The following is a 20098-nucleotide window of genomic DNA, read 5'->3' as shown; positions in this document are numbered from 1 at the left end:
ATAATGTAGTCACTCATTCTGCTTCCTGAATTGTCTGTGATCATGTACCCTGCACGTCTGAAAGATTTCTGGGGGGGTTGTTAGGCTACTTTCACACTTGCGGCAGGACGGATCCGACAGGCTATTCACCATGTCGGATCCGTCCTTCCGCTATTTCGCCGTGCCGCCACTCCGTCCCCATTGACTATAATGGGGACGGGGGCGGAGCTCCGGCGCAGCACGGCGGTGCACGGCGAAAGCCGCCGGACTAAAAAGTCCTGCATGTCCGACTTTTTAGTCCGGCGGCTTTCGCCGTGCTGCGCCGGAGCTCCGCCCCCGTCCCTATTATAGTCAATGGGGACGGAGCGGCAGCACGGCGAAATAGCGGAAGGATGGATCCGACATGGTGAACAGCCTGTCGGATCCGTCCTGCCGCAAGTGTGAAAGTACCCTTAGGCACATATGATCAAGTTCTCCTTACAGGGCAATGGGTATTCTGGTTGGTTAAAGTTATCCCCTATCCACAGGTAGTGTTGATCATGAATATTCTAATTGCAAATTTTTATCGCGAATATAGGTTCTTCGAAAATTTGCGAATATTTAGAATATAGTGATATATATATTCGTTATTTCGAATATTCGAGATTATTTTTTATTGCAAATTTTCTTAATGCAAATTTTTTTTTTTTATGACTCATTGGCCCACAAGCAAGAAGCAGGGAGGAATCATGACTTTAGATGGGAAAAATGATGAATATTCTAAAAAACTAATATATAGCAAATATATTTGTTTTTTCGAATATTCGTAATATTCTAAAACAAGAATATATAGCAATATAGTGAATATTCTAAAGTGAATATAGTGAATATTCTAAAGTGAATATAGTGAATATTCTAAAAAAAATTAATATACAGCAATTTAGCTAATATAGTGCTATAATCTTCTTTGTCTAATAGTTGTAATTTTTTTCTCATCTGAAGTTCAGATTAAAAAAAAATTACAACTATAAAAAAAAAAAGATTATAGCACTATATTAGCTAAATTGTTCTACATTTTTTTTTTTTTTTCGAATATTCGCTGTATTGCTATATATTCTTGTTTTACAATATTACGAATATTTAAAAAAACTAATATATTCGTGCTATGACTCATTGGCCCGCAAGCAAGAACCAGGGAGGAATCATGTTTTTACTCGGCACTTGAAAAATTTGCGATGAAAATTCGCATATTACGCGATCATTACCTTGTCGATTTTTTTTCTAAAAAATATTTGCGAAATATCGCAAATTCGAGGACCCCTGCCACTCCTCACTATCCACAGGATAGGGGATAACTATCAGATTGGTTGGGGGTCCTACTGCTGGGACCCCCACCCATCACGAGAATTCAGGTCCCGTACCCCCTGCATCTCCCCTGAAAAGAACAGAGCTGCAAATCGCACATGGGACGACCACTTCATATCTGTGGGAGTTTCGGAGATAGCCAAGTACAGCGCTCCACTATCTCTGCAACTCCCATAGAAATGAATAGAGCGGCCTCCCACATGTGCTACCATCCGCTTTGTTCTTTTCGGGGGAGCTGCAGGGTGAATGGGGCCCCCATTCAATCTGATAGTTATCCTCTATCCTGTGGATAGGGGATATCTTTTACCTACCAGAATACCCCTTTGACTGAGTTTCCAGCAAACTTGGTCTCTCTTGAGACTAGGGCTGCACGATATGGGAATTTTGTGCGATTGCGATTAGGGCCCTAAAAATTGCGATAACTATATGCGATACGATATTTTAAGGGAATTGTGCTAGAGGTCTATTTGCTTGTATTTTCAAGGCAAAAGCACACAGAAATTACTGATAATGCTGAAATGTAGTTATGCTTAACTCCAGAACTGAAATGCACAGTGTATTTCAAAATAAAACATCTTTTAAATAACATATTTGCATTACTGCAAAAGTACAAAATACAAAACTTGCCATTTTCTTAATAGCAGTGCACAGAACAGATAAATAAAATAGAAGAACATTTGTTCATTAAAATAACGACTTGCCTCCAGCCCCTCCACCCTCCCCGCACTGTAACTTATGTATCGCCGGCCGCGCTGTGCAGCATAGCGGCCGGCGATACATCCGTGTCAGCCACGTAAAAAGTCAACCATCGCTTTTTGGGGGAAAAAGTTTGTCTTCTAAAGCGAAAAATATGGTAATATAATTGCAGCATTTTTGGGTCGGTCAATTGGCGATTGCGATATGGCGATTTATTGCGATTGCTTTGGCGATATATTGTGCAGGCCTACTTGAGACCCAGTTAGGGCTTTCCAGAAGACTACACCTTTTGAATGATAGTTATGCCATGTCTTTGGGCAGCTTTGGTATAAGGCCTCATGCACACGACAGTGAAGAAAAACGTCCGTAAAAAACGGACACAATTTGATTGGCAGTTATTTCTAAACCCACCTTTCTGAGAACACCCACAGGATGGTAGGCCCCCAGCTAATATAATGTCCCCCATGTAGGCCCCCAGCTAAATAAATGTCCCCCACGGTGTATGTAATCTTTTTAACCGCCCCTAGCTTTAATAATGCCCCCAATGTAGGGTCCCATCTTAAATAATGTCTCCCATAGTGTTTTTGTTTTTTTTTTAAATTTTTTTATATTATAGGGCCCCCATCTTTATAATGTCCCCCATGGTTTATATAATGCCCCCATAGATTCCCACAGCCACCCCCCCCCCCCCAAAAAAAAAAGCCCTCACCTTATTCACTTGCTCGCGCTGCAGCAGTCTCTTCTCTCTTCACAGAACGGGACCTGCCGAAGGTGCGCGATGAAGTCACTGCGCGCTCCCACGTGGTTACGTCACCACGCAGATCGCAGGTCCTGCTCAATGAAGAGAGAAGAGACTGCTGCTCCGCGAGCAAGTGGATGAGGTGAGTGTTTTTTTTGTTTTTTTTTAACCCCTAAATGGCTTGTGTACCTGTTTTTAGCGGCCGTTAGATGGGTGCACTCCTGTCAATCGGCCGTTAAAAACGGTCACATTGACTTCAATAGTGTCCGTCTGGCCGTGAAAACGGCCATAAATAGGACATTTCCTATTTTTGGACGGACACTATTCACTGGCCGTGTGACGGCCGTTACTTAGACGGCTGTCACACGGCCATTTTTCACTGTCGTGTGCATGTAGCCTAAGTTAGAAACGATATCCTCCATAAACATGTTGAACTTAAAAGTAATAAAAGTGATAGTTAAAAAGTTGAGATATTGATCACAAAGTTATCAGTTCTACACAGTTAAATATCTATGTTAGAATGTATAAAACAAAAAATAAAATCCATCGGACATACAAATGCAAGATTTATGGTGGGATAGTGAAAGGCCCATATACAATGTCTCCTGAGTATAAGCTGTTCATCTGCCAGGGCCACTTGCTCTAAGCATTTATTACAGGATTAAAATAAATGGGCTGCCTAGTCCTCTTGTGGTGCTCTACTTTGGCTTATAGTTAGCAAGTGTACAAGCACATCCCCTACTCTATAACATGTATACACCCTACCATGACATGACTTGGTTGACTAAAGTCTAGGTTCTTAACCTGGATTACGGTAAATTACCATGTTTCTCGGGTTACTCGCACTGTTCTCATGCTGTGCTTTAAAAGGGGCAGTGCAGCACAGTGTATGGACATAGCCTTGGTTGTACTTTGATGCAATTTATTTGAGTAGTGTTTAAAGGGGTATTCCAGTAGGTACAAGTTATCCCCTATCCACAAGATAGGGGATAACTATCAGATCGGCAGGAGTCCTACCGCTGGGACTCCCACCGATCATGAGAATGGGGGCTCCGTGCCCTCTGCTGCTCCCCTGAAATGACCGAAGTGGGCGGTCGCACATGCACGCGGCTGCTCCATTCATTTCTGTGGGAATTCTGGAGATAGCTGAGTGCTGTGCTCATCTGTCTCCAGCATGCCCATAGAAATGAATGGTGTGACCGGCTGCTTCGGTCATTTTAGGGGAACAGCAAGGGGCTGCCCATTCTCGTGATCGGTGGGGGTCCCAGCAGTAGGACCTGTGGATAGGGAATAACTTGTACCTACCGGAATACCCCTTTAAGGTGTAAGAACATGGAGAAACAGAGGTCCAAAGCACATTTTAAAAAAAAGGAAATGGATACCTCAACTACGGTATATGATGCATATTCAATCTCAGCAAACCACTTTGCCTGATTCACCAGTCCATCGAATACAGCAGGAGAACCAGTTTGTTCAGTTGATTGACCGGTGGTTTCACCTCCCGGTGTACATGAGGCCATAGTTTTTACACACTGAACCTGCCAGTACTTAGCTGAGTGAAGTTGTATTTCTCCATAAAACATTCATTTTGCGTATTGTTTTTATAATCAGTCTGCATTCTCTTCTTTTTATATGTAAAGCTTGCAATTATGCGATTTCTGTCTGTTTTGTAAAAGGTATTATCCCTAGAATACTATCATGTTTAGCATCAGAACAGTCTTATTTCTGTAAAATGGAAACATGGCGCCCCCTTCTGGACCTTTCACATCCCTTACCCACATTTCTAGGTTCTTTTATTTTCATCCCAACGAGGGGAGTTTCTTAGAAGATTGATTTCCCTGTATTAGTTTCATCCACATTTCATGGGCTACTCTTATCAGTTCCCTTCCTAGAAAGTATTACATTTGTTACTGTGATATCATTGACATCTGTCTGCGTACTTTAGCTATGATTCGCATAGGTTATTGCTGGAGAGGGGTGTTGATGCTTAAAAAAATGAATAAAGTTTCTCCCCCATATGATGCAATTTAGATTTGGGACTAAGTAACTGATTTCTGTAATTGATAGGGGTTATCTCATCTGTACATTTATTGTATATTGATAGGATATGCATAAATGTCCACCTCTGGGACCCACTCCAATCTCAAGAGGCCACAGCCACCCCTCCATTCAGTGCTTGGGAATTCCAAAACTAGCCAAGCGAGCATGCTCTGCTATTTTCGGAAGTTCCATATCAGTGAATGAGAGAGCAAGCCGCGCGTGTCCCACACAAGGCCCATAGTAGTGGTTGTGCATGGTAGCTGGCTCTCCATTCGCTTCAGGGGCCTGTTGAGATGGGAACCTACTGGACGTATATGGCATATCCTCACTATGGGAATGTCCTATTAAGCAATCCAACCCCGCACTACAGATATGGAGAAGAAAGTCAGAACCCCCAAATTTAATAAACCTAATGCAAAGATAAAAAACAACAACCTGGGGCTCCAAAGTGGAAGCAGGTTTTAACACTTACGGATTCTATCGGTGCTGGCCTTTGCCTCATTATCTGATCATTTGTGCCTCATGTACATTCTGCTGAGTGCCATGACAGGACATAACACAGTTGTAATTATTTTTTTCACATGGAGTTTTATTTATTTATATTCTTATAAAAATACAATTAGGGTCCATTCACATGTCCGTGTGTGTTTTGCGGATCCGCAAAACACGGACATCGACGATGTGCGTTCTACATTTTTCCGGCACTTAATAGAAAATGCCTATTCTTGTCTGCAATTGCGGACAAGAATAGGACATGTTCTATTTTTTTCGGGAACAGAATTGCGGACCCGGAAGTGCGGGTCTGTGATGTGCTGCCCATAGAACTGAATTGGTCCGCAATTCCATTCCGCTAAATGCGGAACGAAATTGCGGACATGTGAATGGACTCTAAGAAAGATTGTACAGCAAAGTCATAGTTGACATAATTACAATAGACAAACTATGCAATTGGACATGTGATATGCAACAACGACAGCAAAAGACATCGAAATGCTTAATCTCTGTTCGCAATTCTTATAACAAGAAAGAATAAGGAATTCCGCCCCTCCTCCCCCAGCCATCCAGTTGTCTCAGTGGCTATGGAGCTGGAAAAAAAAACCTTTAAAAGAACAGCTATATATGCTTAAAATGATGTATCCCCAATTTGGAATATTGCAGGGCTAAAAGACAGCCAGGTACGGGTTAAGACCAATATACCCAAGTTCCCATTTTAGTACTCTGAATTGCATATCTCTCATAATTCTTGACCTTCCGTATTAGATTTTGCCACTCTTTCAAATCCGGTTGTATACTTGATCCCCATTTTCTTACTAGAACAACTCTGGCTAATAACAAAGTTTTAAGCCAGAAGATCTCATCCTTCCCAGACATTTCTGGGGGAGGAGAAAAAATACCTAAATGGCTAATTGGGCGTCAACGGAGGGTTTAATGGCGGTCCTGCAAACTAACTCCTCAAAGACTCGACCCCAGAAGGACTGGATCAGTGGACATGACCAAATCATATGGAGAAGATCTGCTTGGTCCTTTTTCCACTTCCAACACCTATAACCTGAGTTTAGCAGGAGTATAATACAGGCGGTGGAGAATGTTAAACTGAGTTAACCTATGGTTGCTGGATAGGGAAGCTTTTTTAATATTCTTGTATATATATATATTTAGTGAATTATTTATCCCAATATCTTGACCTCATTTTAACTCACTTTTAAACGTAATTACATTACCTAAATCCTTTTTAATAAAAAAAATAATAATCTGTGCAATAGAGACTTTATTCTCTTTAAAATGATAACAAAAATCTGTGAACTCATGTGCATTCACAACAAAATAACTTTTATTCTGAGTGGACGAAAAAGCATGTCTTAATTGAGCATATCTAATTTACCAAGTGACCCGTGTATATATTTTCACCGCACAGATCCTCCATCCTTCTTATATCTCCAAAGGAAACTATTTGTCAAACCCTTGTGATACCCAAATATTCCCAATACCTATAATCTTCAATTAACATAAATTCCCTAAGATTGACGTTATGCCAGAGGGGAGAGAAGGTCAAAGTATATGGGATCCCTAATATCAATTTGACTTTTTTCCAAACCATATGTATTGCTGTAAAGGGGGAATATTATTCACCAATATTTATGCAAATATCGATAATTAATATTCATAAATGGGAGGAGCCATCTAGTGATAACTCCGCCCATTTATGCCTTTATATAACACAATACCTTTGCTATGCTCTACACTGATCACTATGCTAGCTGCATGCGCCTTACTAAACTAACTATCGCCAATAACCACACGCCACACAGATAGTTATAAACCAAACACAGTATTTATTACTAACAATACACTACGCACGCAATACTAACAATACAGCACTAAATATACAATCCTAAACTACACTACACAATCCCAAATTCCACCCCACACACTATCTATATAATACAATAATACATTTGCATACACACAAATATCAGCAACCCACCCGCCTGACTAATCACTGTCCCTAAGGGGTACAAGGAGTTAAACACAATGGTGGCTCTGCAGGGGTTATTACCTGCAGGCCAAGGGACACAGGGTTATGAGTTATCAGGACAGTGGTAGCAGGGATCAGGCATTGAAGAGGTTAATGGTCAGGACTCTGCAGGGACAGGGCAATGCAGAGGTTAATGTTCTGCAGGGATTTATTCACCCACTATATGTCACAGTCTAATATTTGCTTATAATTATATATATCTATATCAATGGAATAGATATATATATTTATGGCAGCACACAACAATATAAGTAACAATACTAACTACACTAACACATTCCCATATTCCACCCATAAACTAACTAGACAATTCACACATACAAGTATATAACAATCCCACCCGTCTGTCCTGTACACTGTCCCTACGGGGTATGACAAAGGGTTATAAGGATTTGTTTGCAGAGCAGAAGCATGCTCTACAAAGGAACCAAGGCAGGGAAACAGGGGTTATTCAGGGTACAGGGGTCTATGGGGGGTGAACCAGGGGAGAGCAGGCACACAGGGAAACAGGGGTAACCAGGGGAGACCAGGGGTGTACAGCAGGGATCAGGGACACAGCAGGGAGTGGGGGTGATCAGGGGTACTAATAGGGCCACAGGATCAGGGGTACAACAGGGGACTACAATAAGGCAAGGGTTTGGGGATCAGGGTGTCCAACACGGCAAGGGTAAATCAGGGCCCAGGGTCACATCACATCAAGGACACAAATATAGGGGTTACAGGACCAGGGGTGATACTTAGGCCTTATCCAGGAGGTCATCATGGAGCTCCTCTCTCCTATGCGTCTCTGAATCTAGTCTGGTTGCAAGAGAGCGCACCTCTGGCCGGTTCGGGGTTTTATAGCCCAAAAGCAACCCCTCCTCCTTCCTCAGGGATGTGACATCATAGTGTCACTGTGACGTATGCCTGCCTACAATCCCCAGAGCCCCCCCCTAGTCCCAAAGATGCTGGGAGTAGTGGGATGGAGTTTTAGCCATGGGCAGAGGTGTGGAAAAACAGGTTCTCTGATTAGAAGGTCCCCTCACAAATGGTGCCAAAGCGTCTGATTGCTTTGGGCCTGAACAAAAGGGGACTAGATGCTAATCAGCTGTTATCCTACAGGCTAAACAACTCTGTTGATAACAGTTGGAATTGCATATATGCATATATATATCCACAGATGCTTGGGGGCTCATCTATAAACACATACAAAACCGGGGGTATGAATGGGCAGCAATAAGCCCACATACATACTGTCATGCTGACATAAGTGTATATACATAGACACGTGTGCAAATACATACACACATATCTATATATACACACACCCTCGCATATATCTGGGGCATACAGGGGACATATATAAGGGGGCACATATATATACTAATATAAGGGGGATTATAAGGGGGCACAGCTTCCAGGGACCACATATTTCCCACAGGGGCCACCATGAGCCCCTGGGGATCACCATGGGCATCACCCCATGATGCGGTGGTTAATGTATGCATATATATACCATACATGCCCGCACGTGTTTGCAGGCATGCATGGATATATATGCACACGTCTCAACCGTTCCTCAACAATCCCCCTGTTGTCGGAATATAATACGACAATATAATGGGGGAACGGGTTGAGGTATGTTTGCCCCCCTTCAACCCCATCTTTGGTGGAAGTTCAGGAAGAACTGTAGTGCACACTGATCTTTAGGTACTTAGACATCCCCAATCCAGCTTCCTCCGACCTGCCCTTCTGTCTTCTTCTTGACATCTTTAGGATACCACACACCCACAGTCTCTTGGTTAGCTGGTCTTTCTTTAACAGTCTTAGTGTCGGCCACCCCCACTTTGGAGTGACCACTCCCCCACAGTCTCTCGGTAATTCTGCCGATCTTCAGGTATCTTCGTCCCCCCCCCAATTCTGGAGTGGGTTCACCCTTACAGTCTTTAACTGGCCTTTCTTTAACAGTCTCTTGGTGTCGGCCACCCGCACTTCGGAGTGACCACACCCCCACAGTCTCTCGGTAATTCTGCCGATCTTCAGGTATCTTCGCCCCCCCCCCCCCCCCAATTCCCCAATTCTGGAGTGGGTTCACCCTTACAGTCTTTAACTGGCCTTTCTTTAACAGTCTCTTGGTGTCGGCCACCCCCACTTCGGAGTGACCACACCCCCACAGTCTCTCGGTAATTCTGCCGATCTTCAGGTATCTTCGCCCCCCCCCCCCCCAATTCTGGAGCGGGTTCACCCTTACAGTCTTTGTCCCAACTTTCTTCTATCCAACGTCTGTTTCCATCTTGATGGGTGCGGTTCTCCCGTGGACAGATTAATAGGTCTTTACAAGGCAGGTCAGACTCTCAAGCGGCGATGTCACAGTACCTAAATTCTACTGCGGAGAACACCTCCGCCACACTACACCTCCAGCCCTTCCCTTAAGAACCTCACCGTTCCAGGGTTCAAGGTGGCAAATGAATGATGCCTGTCCCTATCGTGACCTAACCTTATCCCCATTCACACAAAACACATGTCACATCCCTCCCAACACCACCAAAATCATTATATGTATGTGTACCCATAGAGACTCATGCAACCTGGCATATCTCTACACCTCCAAAGACACAGGTAGGTCGCAGACCCCTGTGTCAATGGGAAACGACTATAGGATGCAAATGTGTACAGCCGAATATAGGCTGTCACACATTTGTACCTAGAGTGTCCATGGGTACACCATCGAGCAACAAACACAATCAATCAATAAATACAATGTGCTATGGGGTTTCGGGGTAGTACAAGTTATACGTCCCGAACCCTCATAGGAAACAAAGTGTCCATAAAATATTTGGCTACAGGACAAAGTGGGAGTTATGTCCTGAGCCTCCTCCTCCGGATAGTTCTGTAAAGTTCTGTCTGGTTCTGGTGTATTTGGTCAGTAAGTCCCTTGACCCTCAGATTACGATGACCAGAACCAGAAGAAGTTTCACTGGGTGAAACAATTGAATAAGTTCTTCCACCCGAACGTCTCCCAAGTCTTCCTCCAGAGCCTAAATAATGCTCCCGCTGGATTGTGGCACAATCTTCTCTATAACACCTCTAGGCAGAGGTCGCTTAGTTGCCAAAATCCAGTGGGATCCTCTGGAGCTTCACAACAGTGTCAGGGGGAATAGCTGGTCTCTTCTGTGGCGTCTCCTAGGTTTTTCTTCCGCTCCATATAAAATCACACCTATGGCAGAAGAAAATACCAGGCGCTCCCAGGGGAATTTCTCCCCTAACAGTGCAATTAATGTGAAAATTACCAGCACCAATACCTTTGACCCATGGGTAGAGAAAGGTATTGAGCTGCCCTTTATCTCACAGGACCCCTCGTTATCCCAACACTGGTGTCTGAACACCCTACCTTCAGAGGATTGCATCCTCTGCTGCACATCCCTCTGCACCAACAGATAAGGATGGCCACCCTACTAGGTTGGGATAACTGGAGTTCTGTGGACAAAGCACCATCTTGTTATTGATGGCACCGCATCCCTGTCCACTCACGTGTACCCAGGCTGATTTCCCCCTGTGATCCCGCCTTGTGGAGGCCCGCAGAACCAATGGCATAGTCATGCCCTGGCTCCCCATGACCCCACAACACAAGAACACAGTCCACACTCTGCTGCCAAACACTCTGCGTCCAATCCCTATCAGAGCTGTGCTACCTGACCGGACTAGAATTAAGTGCGCAGCACAACATTACACCAATGTTGTCTGTCCGCCTCAGTCCCCAGCGCAACACAGCCCTACCGAAAACCTTGAGCACAACAGTGTTATCCGTATTGATCTGAGACCCTGGTTGCCCAGAATAATATCACATCATCCTTTGTGTGCTGCATGGAGAAGGTCCATGCCTTCTCCCGACCAGCAGGATTTCCCGTGTGATATTATCTGCTCGCAAACCTATACGTTCTCGATCCACAGTATAACACTGTTCCACTCCAAGGGGACACAGAATGAAACAAAGACAGCAGACGGGACTTACAACACTACATAAATCAGCATGGTAGAACATATCCGTAGACAAGGATTACCACCATCAACATCAAGAAGAACGTACAAACAGATAACAAAAACACACAACATGGACATACACAGGGAACAAACGGTGTAACAAATAGTACAGGGGTGTCAAATATTGCCTAGCCTAGCTTGGCCACTCTGACCCCTCAGCAGCTGGTGATGCTGCCGAGAGGTAACCCCGTTATGGCCAGGCTGACTAGACCCCACTGCACAATTTGTTACCTGGCTGATACTGTTGGACACATTGCAATTACTTGCACAAAGGCAATTCCTTGCAATGTGTCCTTTGTTCCCACACCTGAAACACGTGACTTGGTTTCCTGTCCTGTGTGTTTTGCAGTGTCTCGCTATGTGACCTAGGCCACTGCATGTAAAACATCTGATGTTTGCTCTGCATGGCCCAGGTCCATCTACACTGCAGTCATGCTCCCTTCTCCTGAATTGTACCATCCTCAGGGACGCACTCTTCAACACAGTTCTTTTTCCCAAAGTCAGGGAAAAATCTCTGTTAGTCTGGACCGGCTTGACCTGATGATTTGACCGGTCACAGACTACTCTCCCCCCTTGTGGCCCTGCACAGGGCAACATTTTGGGAGATTCCGACCCTGGCTTTACTGAAAAAGAAAGGGCCGGCACCAACTTGGTGATTACCTGTTGCATGCCAGACATTAGCTGGGACCTTATAGCAACCTGAGCCTTCAATTTGGCTACCGTCACGTCAGTAGAGGCAGTCCGCTCCTTGAAGGCTTTGACTTCAGTATAAGACTGAGTCAACTTAGCCTCAATTTCCTCCTTCTGCCTCTGCAGCTCTACCAACTGTGACTCTATCCTAGCCACCTGCGCATCTCGGTCAACAGTAGACTGCACATTCTCTGCCAGCTGCGCCTGCAATGTCGAAACCTGGTCCGAATTACTGGCACAGCACTGGCAGTGAATGGCCGGAGGAATTGTCTCCGTTGACCGAGACACCAGCGCAACTTCCTTTGGCTTACAGATGCTAGCCTCAAACGTATGAACGAGTTTGGCCAGCATCCGAAGCCGTTTGGTGGCCTTGTTCAAAACCGTCAGTTTGTTAACACAAAGCTTGTCGTAACTACAAGCCTGTGCTAACAAATCGGACCACAGCATTTCTGCTGACTTGTATGTAGTGGGGAGGATGGGGTTAAATGTGCTGTGTCTGCTCAAGTGTTGCAGTGTGGGGAAGTCCATACTCACCGTTTGATGAGTGTCCATCTTCTTCTTGGCGCCGTACCTCGCAGCTGCTTGGAAGAAGTCCATTTTCCCGGATCGCCTCTTCCCGACCAGCCTGACTTGTACGCCGCTCCCACGAAGATGGATCTCCTTCAGTGACGTGTCTTCTTCTCCCTTGCAATCACTTGAGCGATGCTTGTTGGTGCTGTACTTTTCCGTGTCTTCTTCTCTTACCCCAGCGACGGTGACCGTGTAAAGCCAATACAAAAGTATTAATTCACAGAACAATTATAGATTCTCTGCAAAAGGTTTTGTTTCATTTCTGGTACTCTAAGGGAGGTATCGCTTCTCCTGTACGAATTATCGGGTCCTAGACGCTCAGACAGTCCGCTGACCGTGTCTCTCCTGCCCGCTAATTCACAGTACCAGCGACCCTCAGCCTTAATACCAAAAATAAACGCAAAATCCACGCAGTGGGCCTGGCTCGCCAATGTAAAGGGGGAATATTATTCACCAATATTTATGCAAATATCGATAATTAATATTCATAAATGGGAGGAGCCATCTAGTGATAACTCCGCCCATTTATGCCTTTATATAACACAATACCTTTGCTATGCTCTACACTGATCACTATGCTAGCTGCATGCGCCTTACTAAACTAACTATCGCCAATAACCACACGCCACACAGATAGTTATAAACCAAACACAGTATTTATTACTAACAATACACTACGCACGCAATACTAACAATACAGCACTAAATATACAATCCTAAACTACACTACACAATCCCAAATTCCACCCCACACACTATCTATATAATACAATAATACATTTGCATACACACAAATATCAGCAACCCACCCGCCTGACTAATCACTGTCCCTAAGGGGTACAAGGAGTTAAACACAATGGTGGCTCTGCAGGGGTTATTACCTGCAGGCCAAGGGACACAGGGTTATGAGTTATCAGGACAGTGGTAGCAGGGATCAGGCATTGAAGAGGTTAATGGTCAGGACTCTGCAGGGACAGGGCAATGCAGAGGTTAATGTTCTGCAGGGATTTATTCACCCACTATATGTCACAGTCTAATATTTGCTTATAATTATATATATCTATATCAATGGAATAGATATATATATTTATAGCAGCACACAACAATATAAGTAACAATACTAACTACACTAACACATTCCCATATTCCACCCATAAACTAACTAGACAATTCACACATACAAGTATATAACAATCCCACCCGTCTGTCCTGTACACTGTCCCTACGGGGTATGACAAAGGGTTATAAGGATTTGTTTGCAGAGCAGAAGCATGCTCTACAAAGGAACCAAGGCAGGGAAACAGGGGTTATTCAGGGTACAGGGGTCTATGGGGGGTGAACCAGGGGAGAGCAGGCACACGGGGAAACAGGGGTAACCAGGGGAGACCAGGGGTGTACAGCAGGGATCAGGGACACAGCAGGGAGTGGGGGTGATCAGGGGTACTAATAGGGCCACAGGATCAGGGGTACAACAGGGGAATACAATAAGGCAAGGGTTTGGGGATCAGGGTGTCCAACACGGCAAGGGTAAATCAGGGCCCAGGGTCACATCACATCAAGGACACAAATATAGGGGTTACAGGACCAGGGGTGATACTTAGGCCTTATCCAGGAGGTCATCATGGAGCTCCTCTCTCCTATGCGTCTCTGAATCTAGTCTGGTTGCAAGAGAGCGCACCTCTGGCCGGTTCGGGGTTTTATAGCCCAAAAGCAACCCCTCCTCCTTCCTCAGGGATGTGACATCATAGTGTCACTGTGACGTATGCCTGCCTACAATCCCCAGAGCCCCCCCCCCTAGTCCCAAAGATGCTGGGAGTAGTGGGATGGAGTTTTAGCCATGGGCAGAGGTGTGGAAAAACAGGTTCTCAGATTAGAAGGTCCCCTCACAAATGGTGCCAAAGCGTCTGATTGCTTTGGGCCTGAACAAAAGGGGACTAGATGCTAATCAGCTGTTATCCTACAGGCTAAACAACTCTGTTGATAACAGTTGGAATTGCATATATGCATATATATATCCACAGATGCTTGGGGGCTCATCTATAAACACATACAAAACCGGGGGTATGAATGGGCAGCAATAAGCCCACATACATACTGTCATGCTGACATAAGTGTATATACATAGACACGTGTGCAAATACATACACACATATCTATATATACACACACCCTCGCATATATCTGGGGCATACAGGGGACATATATAAGGGGGCACATATATATACTAATATAAGGGGGATTATAAGGGGGCACAGCTTCCAGGGACCACATATTTCCCACAGGGGCCACCATGAGCCCCTGGGGATCACCATGGGCATCACCCCATGATGCGGTGGTTAATGTATGCATATATATACCATACATGCCCGCACGTGTTTGCAGGCATGCATGGATATATATGCACACGTCTCAACCGTTCCTCAACAATTGCTCTGCTGATGGGACAGTTTTTACCTTGTATTCCCATATAACCTGATTCCAGAATAGTAAATATGTCTCGTTGATGACCTGCAAATTCTCTGGTAAGGAGAAATGATATATTATCTGTGTTGTCCATATACCACTGAATCTGGGCAGCAAAATAATATCCTTGGAGATAGGGGGAGAGATAACCCCCATCTTCCTCTGAGAGCCATGATTATTTTTGTTTAATCCGGACTCTCTTCCTTCCCCATATCAGGTCATTAGGGAGACTTTCCAAGAGTTTAAAAAAGGAATCCTCAATCCAAATAGTGCAGGCTGTTATTTTATAAAATATCTGTGGAAGAAGAACCATTTTAATCAAAGCGATTTTATCTGCTTGACTAAGGCCTCATGCACACGGCCGTTGTTTTGGTAAATTGCGGAACGCACACGAACGACATCCGTGTTTTGTGGATTCGCAATTTGCAGACCGCAAAACACACAACGGTCGTGTGCATGAGGCCTAAGAGCGAGTTTTTGCCGGACACGGACTTTATCTTTGATTTGGGTCGTCAGTGACAGAATGTTTAACCTATCAAAATCCTCAACCGAGGGACTAATCCTGATGCCCAAATAGTCCAGCGAGTCGGTTGGAGTAAGAATCCTGACCTCACCTTCTTTAATCTGGGGGGAACAGTTTAGTAAGACAGATTTCGACCAATTCACCTCATAGCCCGATACGGCCCCAACTTTCATTATATAAGGCAAAGCAGAATAGCCATTTTGTAGAAAAATAAGAGCGTCGTCTGCATAGAGGCCTCTTTTATCGTGTACACCCAAACCCCCTGCTCCCTCTCATCCGATCTCATTCTACATGCAAGGGGTTCCAAGAAAATAGTAAATAAAAGGGGGGAAAAGTCGTAATTTGGGGTTTTACAGAAAAGGGTTTATGTAAAATAGCCCTGATTACACATTAATATTAATAAATGTCAGCATTTGATGTTACCCATAAATAATAGAGGTCCAGGGAGCACTCTAGTGTTATCCTGTATAAACCCAATGAAATATTACCGCTCATAATGAGCCTGAACATTGCACTGAGAAAAGGGCTTATCACATGAATTTACTAAAAGGATCTGCAGTAACCTTAGCTACTATATATCAGCGCAAAAACCGCTGCTCTCCAGTGTAACTTTCACCTTTTTCCTTTCTTTCCTCACCTTATCTGAAGGACTTCCTTCTTTCCTTTATGTGACTGTTAGCGGTTTTTCGCAAGAGACAATAAAACCTCTACATCTCCCAGCATTGCATTGTAAGCCCCTTCCTCCCCACACGTGTAGCCCCAGAGTTACATACAGGAGGGAATTCATCAAGCCATGCACTGCAGAATGCAAATAGTGCTTTGACTTTTTGCTTTTTATACTTTTAGGTGTGACTTTTTAAAAATAAAGTCGCAAACAGACTCCAGCAGGGAGGGGCGGAATTAAAAACTGGAGTAGCATTTCTAGACCAAAGCTCAAAGATGCACCAAATGTGACAATCGGTGTGCAACATTTCAAAAATTTGGGGCAAAGTACACCAACACAGACTCGAGCAAACCTGACTTCAACTATTCCCCTCATATCTAGAGAGATATAGCTGTATATTTCTATGAATTTATAAGTAAGGATGAATGAAAGGGGCGTGGAGCACTTCACCTGCTTCTCTATGACATCACTACCCCAGCCCTAAGGGGAGCTACTGAGCATGTTAGTCCACACTGAATGCAGGAGGAGGTGCTCCAAATTTCGGCCACGGCAGAGAGAAACATAAAATACCTAGAAATATTTTTATATCATGTATATGGCAATACTACTTCATTTGAAAAGCCTTATTCGTTGCATAGGATTTAATTTTTTTGAGGGCCAACCCCTTTATGTGTAAAGGTTCGTCACTGGAGTGCTGCCTGGATCTCCTTGATCTCCTTCTCTAAGGAGTGGTCGACCTGATTTTATCCTCGGCTGCCGGTCTATTGAGTGCATACAGTACATGACATGACTGTGGAAATGCCTGCCTTGTGAATTCCTATCTAATAAAGTAATTTTTTTCTGATTTGTAGGTGTTGTCTTGGAAACTGATGCCTGAAAATTACCCTCAAAGTGACCAGCCACCTCCTCCGTCCTATATATATGGATCGCAGCATTTGCTTCGTTTGTTTGGTAAGAAGCGTCTGTTGGAGAATCATTTCTGTATTGTCTACTGTAAAGATTTTTATCCTTATGAAGTCCTGCCGCTTCAGCAACCTACATTCCCAGGCATTTAGGTGAAAAAAGATCTCTATTCAAAGTTTCATATTTTAGCTTTTTGATTTATTTTTGTATTTATATTTAGGTATGTTTAGCAAAAGTTTAATACAGTATTTTACTGCAGCTCAAATTGTCTGTGTCCATAGTACATTTATATGGCGGAGCTGTGCTAAAAGCAGGCAAAGAAAGATGTGTGTTGCACAAAAATAAAAATTGTATGACTGACATTTTAAAAAAATCCAAACTTGTTTATTTTACTTTTCTTAGTGAAACTTCCTGAAATTATGGGAAAGATGTTCTTTGCAGAGAAAAACGTGAAGGTTTTGCTCAAGCACTTTGAACTTTTTCTAAGGTATGCGGATGTGCTGCAGGTGTACTTTTCTTTTGCTTCACCGTTGTAGTAATTATTGAGGTTGGGCTAGTTTCACACTAGAGCTAAAGCAATCCAGCAGAGGAATAGCCTGCCGGAGTTCTCCAGATCTGGCATAGCTGGTGAGCTCTGCACGCCGGTGGACTATAATGGAATCTGGTTGCTTCCCAGTATAATGCCAGGATTCAGCCGGACAAAAAAAACGCTCCATACAACAGTTTTTGCCTGGCTGAATCTTGGCATTCATGCTGGGGGGAGCTTTCGAATCACCGCCGGTTCTCATTATAGTCAATGGGCTCCGGCAGTGAACGCCCGTGTCTGGCAGGAGCAACCTTCCTGAGTGTGAAAGTAGCTTTAGAGTGGGACATTGCAAGTATCTGTGTATAGTTCCTGTACAGAACCTCCTGGAATAGAGACACCTTAGAATTCCATACAGTACCAATGTATTGGAAGGTAGACTTGCATATTATAGGCACAAATCATGTGAAATCCAACAGAAAGTTCAGTGAGTAATTTGTAATATTAGCATATGATCTGCAACAGCCCCCTCTGCTTTATCCTTTCACAAAGTACAGGAAGTGTCATGGAGTCAGATCCCCTGTATTATCCACTTCACTCTTACTTCAATCCAAGACACATGTTTTGACTTAAAGGGAATCTGTCACCTGGTTTGACCATATTAAGCGGTCACCCTTGCCATGTGTAATAAAATACCTTCTCTCCTGCAGTGGTTTTCTTTCTTATATTCATGCTTTCATTTTGCTAAAAAAGGGATCTTTGTGTTATGCAAATGAACCCTGAAGGTGCTTTATTCTTCACCCTCTGAGCCCAGTAACGCCCCCCCCTGCAGTGCCTAGACCGCCTTTATTTAGAGCCCAAGCACGCCCTCCTCGCTATGCAGTATCATCCCACAGCCCAGTTTAACGGCGCCGCCCCCTATGCTTAATTCATTCAAGCCAGGCACCTGGAATCTTCAGTTAGTCCGGCTGAAATCTCGCGCAGGCGCAGTACCGCCTACTGCCTGCGCCTGTGCGATCTGGCCACTCCTGAGGGCAACAGCGATAAGAAGACGTCACTGGGCTCGGCGCATGCCCAGTGACACTTTTGAGGCTGCTGCCCTCAGGAGCGGTCGGATCGCACAGGCAGTAGGAAGTACTGTCACTATGACACTTGTAATGACGTATGAAGATCACACAGTATCATAGATATAGTAAACTCCAAGTGGAGAACAAGCAATCAAGAAGTACTGATTTCACATATAGCTTCCTCAGTGGATGAAGTAAAAAATAAATAAATTAATCCAGCCAGCAAAGGAGGCAATACGGACAATCACAATACATTAGTAAGTGCCTTGTATTAACTCTCTCTTCATTATAAATGTTATCTGATGAAGTGACACAAACATGTCACTAGATAGGAACACTGGTTCTGCAGTGTTCTAAACCAAATTCCTTTAGTAGTGCCAGCTCTCCCATGGTAGATGTGTAGACCCGATTCTACTGTAATGATGAGGAGTGGTTAAAAAAGCGTTTTTCTTTTTGCAGGTTCCTGGCAGAGTATCATGAAGACTTCTTTCCAGAGTCGGCATATGTGGCCGCCTGTGAGGCGTATTATAGCACCAAAAATCCTCGCGCTATCTACTGAACCTACCATTCAGTCTGGTCATTCATGATTCATTCATGTTGTGAACTCTTTGGACACCTCATCAATTTTGTTGTATATTTTAAGAAAGGTTTTTGTGAATTTGTGAAATGGACTTAAGAAATGTATGTACTGAACAAGCAGATGAACGGAGAACTCCTGCTGTATTCTTTCTCAACGCTCTCTATAAAAGAAACCTGCAGCACGGATTTTCCACCGGTCACTTCACAACTATTGTGAATTTATTTTATTTTTTTGAATTGTCATGTTGAATTGTGTTTCTTAAATAAATTTTGTGTCGAAATAGTATTCATTGTCTTTTCCCCAGTCGTCTCCATGACAGCACACACGGAGATTGACTTCCTCTGATAGGACAGGAAAAACACAGAGAGGTTTAAAAACCCCCACCCCTTCCCCTCATCGCCAGTGTTTTTTCCTGTCCTGTCAAGGAAGGAGACCAGAGAGTTGCTGGTAGCTCTTCTGGGTTCCTAGCCTATTTTATTTTACCTGGATAATTTTTTTGACTGCAGACCGGAGGTCGGTTCCGGCGGCCTGGCTTTTCCCTCTTCCTATGTGGTCTGCGCCCGGGCCTGTTTATGGTACGGTGGCCCTGGCGAAGCTCCCTCCTGCGGCGATTCAGGAGGGCTTTATGTGGAGTGGAAAGGCGGCTGGAGCGACGCTAGAACGCTCTTCCCTCGAGCCGCCGGGTGATGATGTCAGATGCTGAGGGGGCGTGGCTTAGCGTCTTGACGTCACGCGGCCGGTGCTTGCCCAGCGTTAAAGGG

The 20098-nt window shown here is 44.2% G+C and overlaps 1 protein-coding gene across 3 annotated transcripts in view; it reads left to right on the top strand.

Moving 5' to 3' along the window:
- MSL3 (MSL complex subunit 3) overlaps window positions 1–19619 on the top strand; it is a 63577-nt gene extending 43958 nt beyond the window's left edge. For all 3 annotated transcript variants that reach the window (XM_040424987.1, XM_040424986.1, XM_040424988.1), the window contains 3 exons: window positions 17116–17215; window positions 17570–17654; window positions 19217–19619. In XM_040424987.1, the coding sequence (XP_040280921.1) occupies window positions 17116–17215; window positions 17570–17654; window positions 19217–19316 (285 nt within the window). In that variant the 3' untranslated portion in view covers window positions 19317–19619. The remainder of the gene's footprint in view (window positions 1–17115; window positions 17216–17569; window positions 17655–19216) is intronic.
- Window positions 19620–20098: the final 479 nt, after the last annotated feature.

This window comes from Bufo bufo, chromosome 3 (genome assembly GCF_905171765.1).
Source record: "Bufo bufo chromosome 3, aBufBuf1.1, whole genome shotgun sequence".
NCBI classification, from domain to species: Eukaryota; Metazoa; Chordata; class Amphibia; order Anura; family Bufonidae; genus Bufo; species Bufo bufo.
Note: the sequence above shows the minus strand (reverse complement) of the source record. Positions and strands in the feature narration are given on the sequence as shown.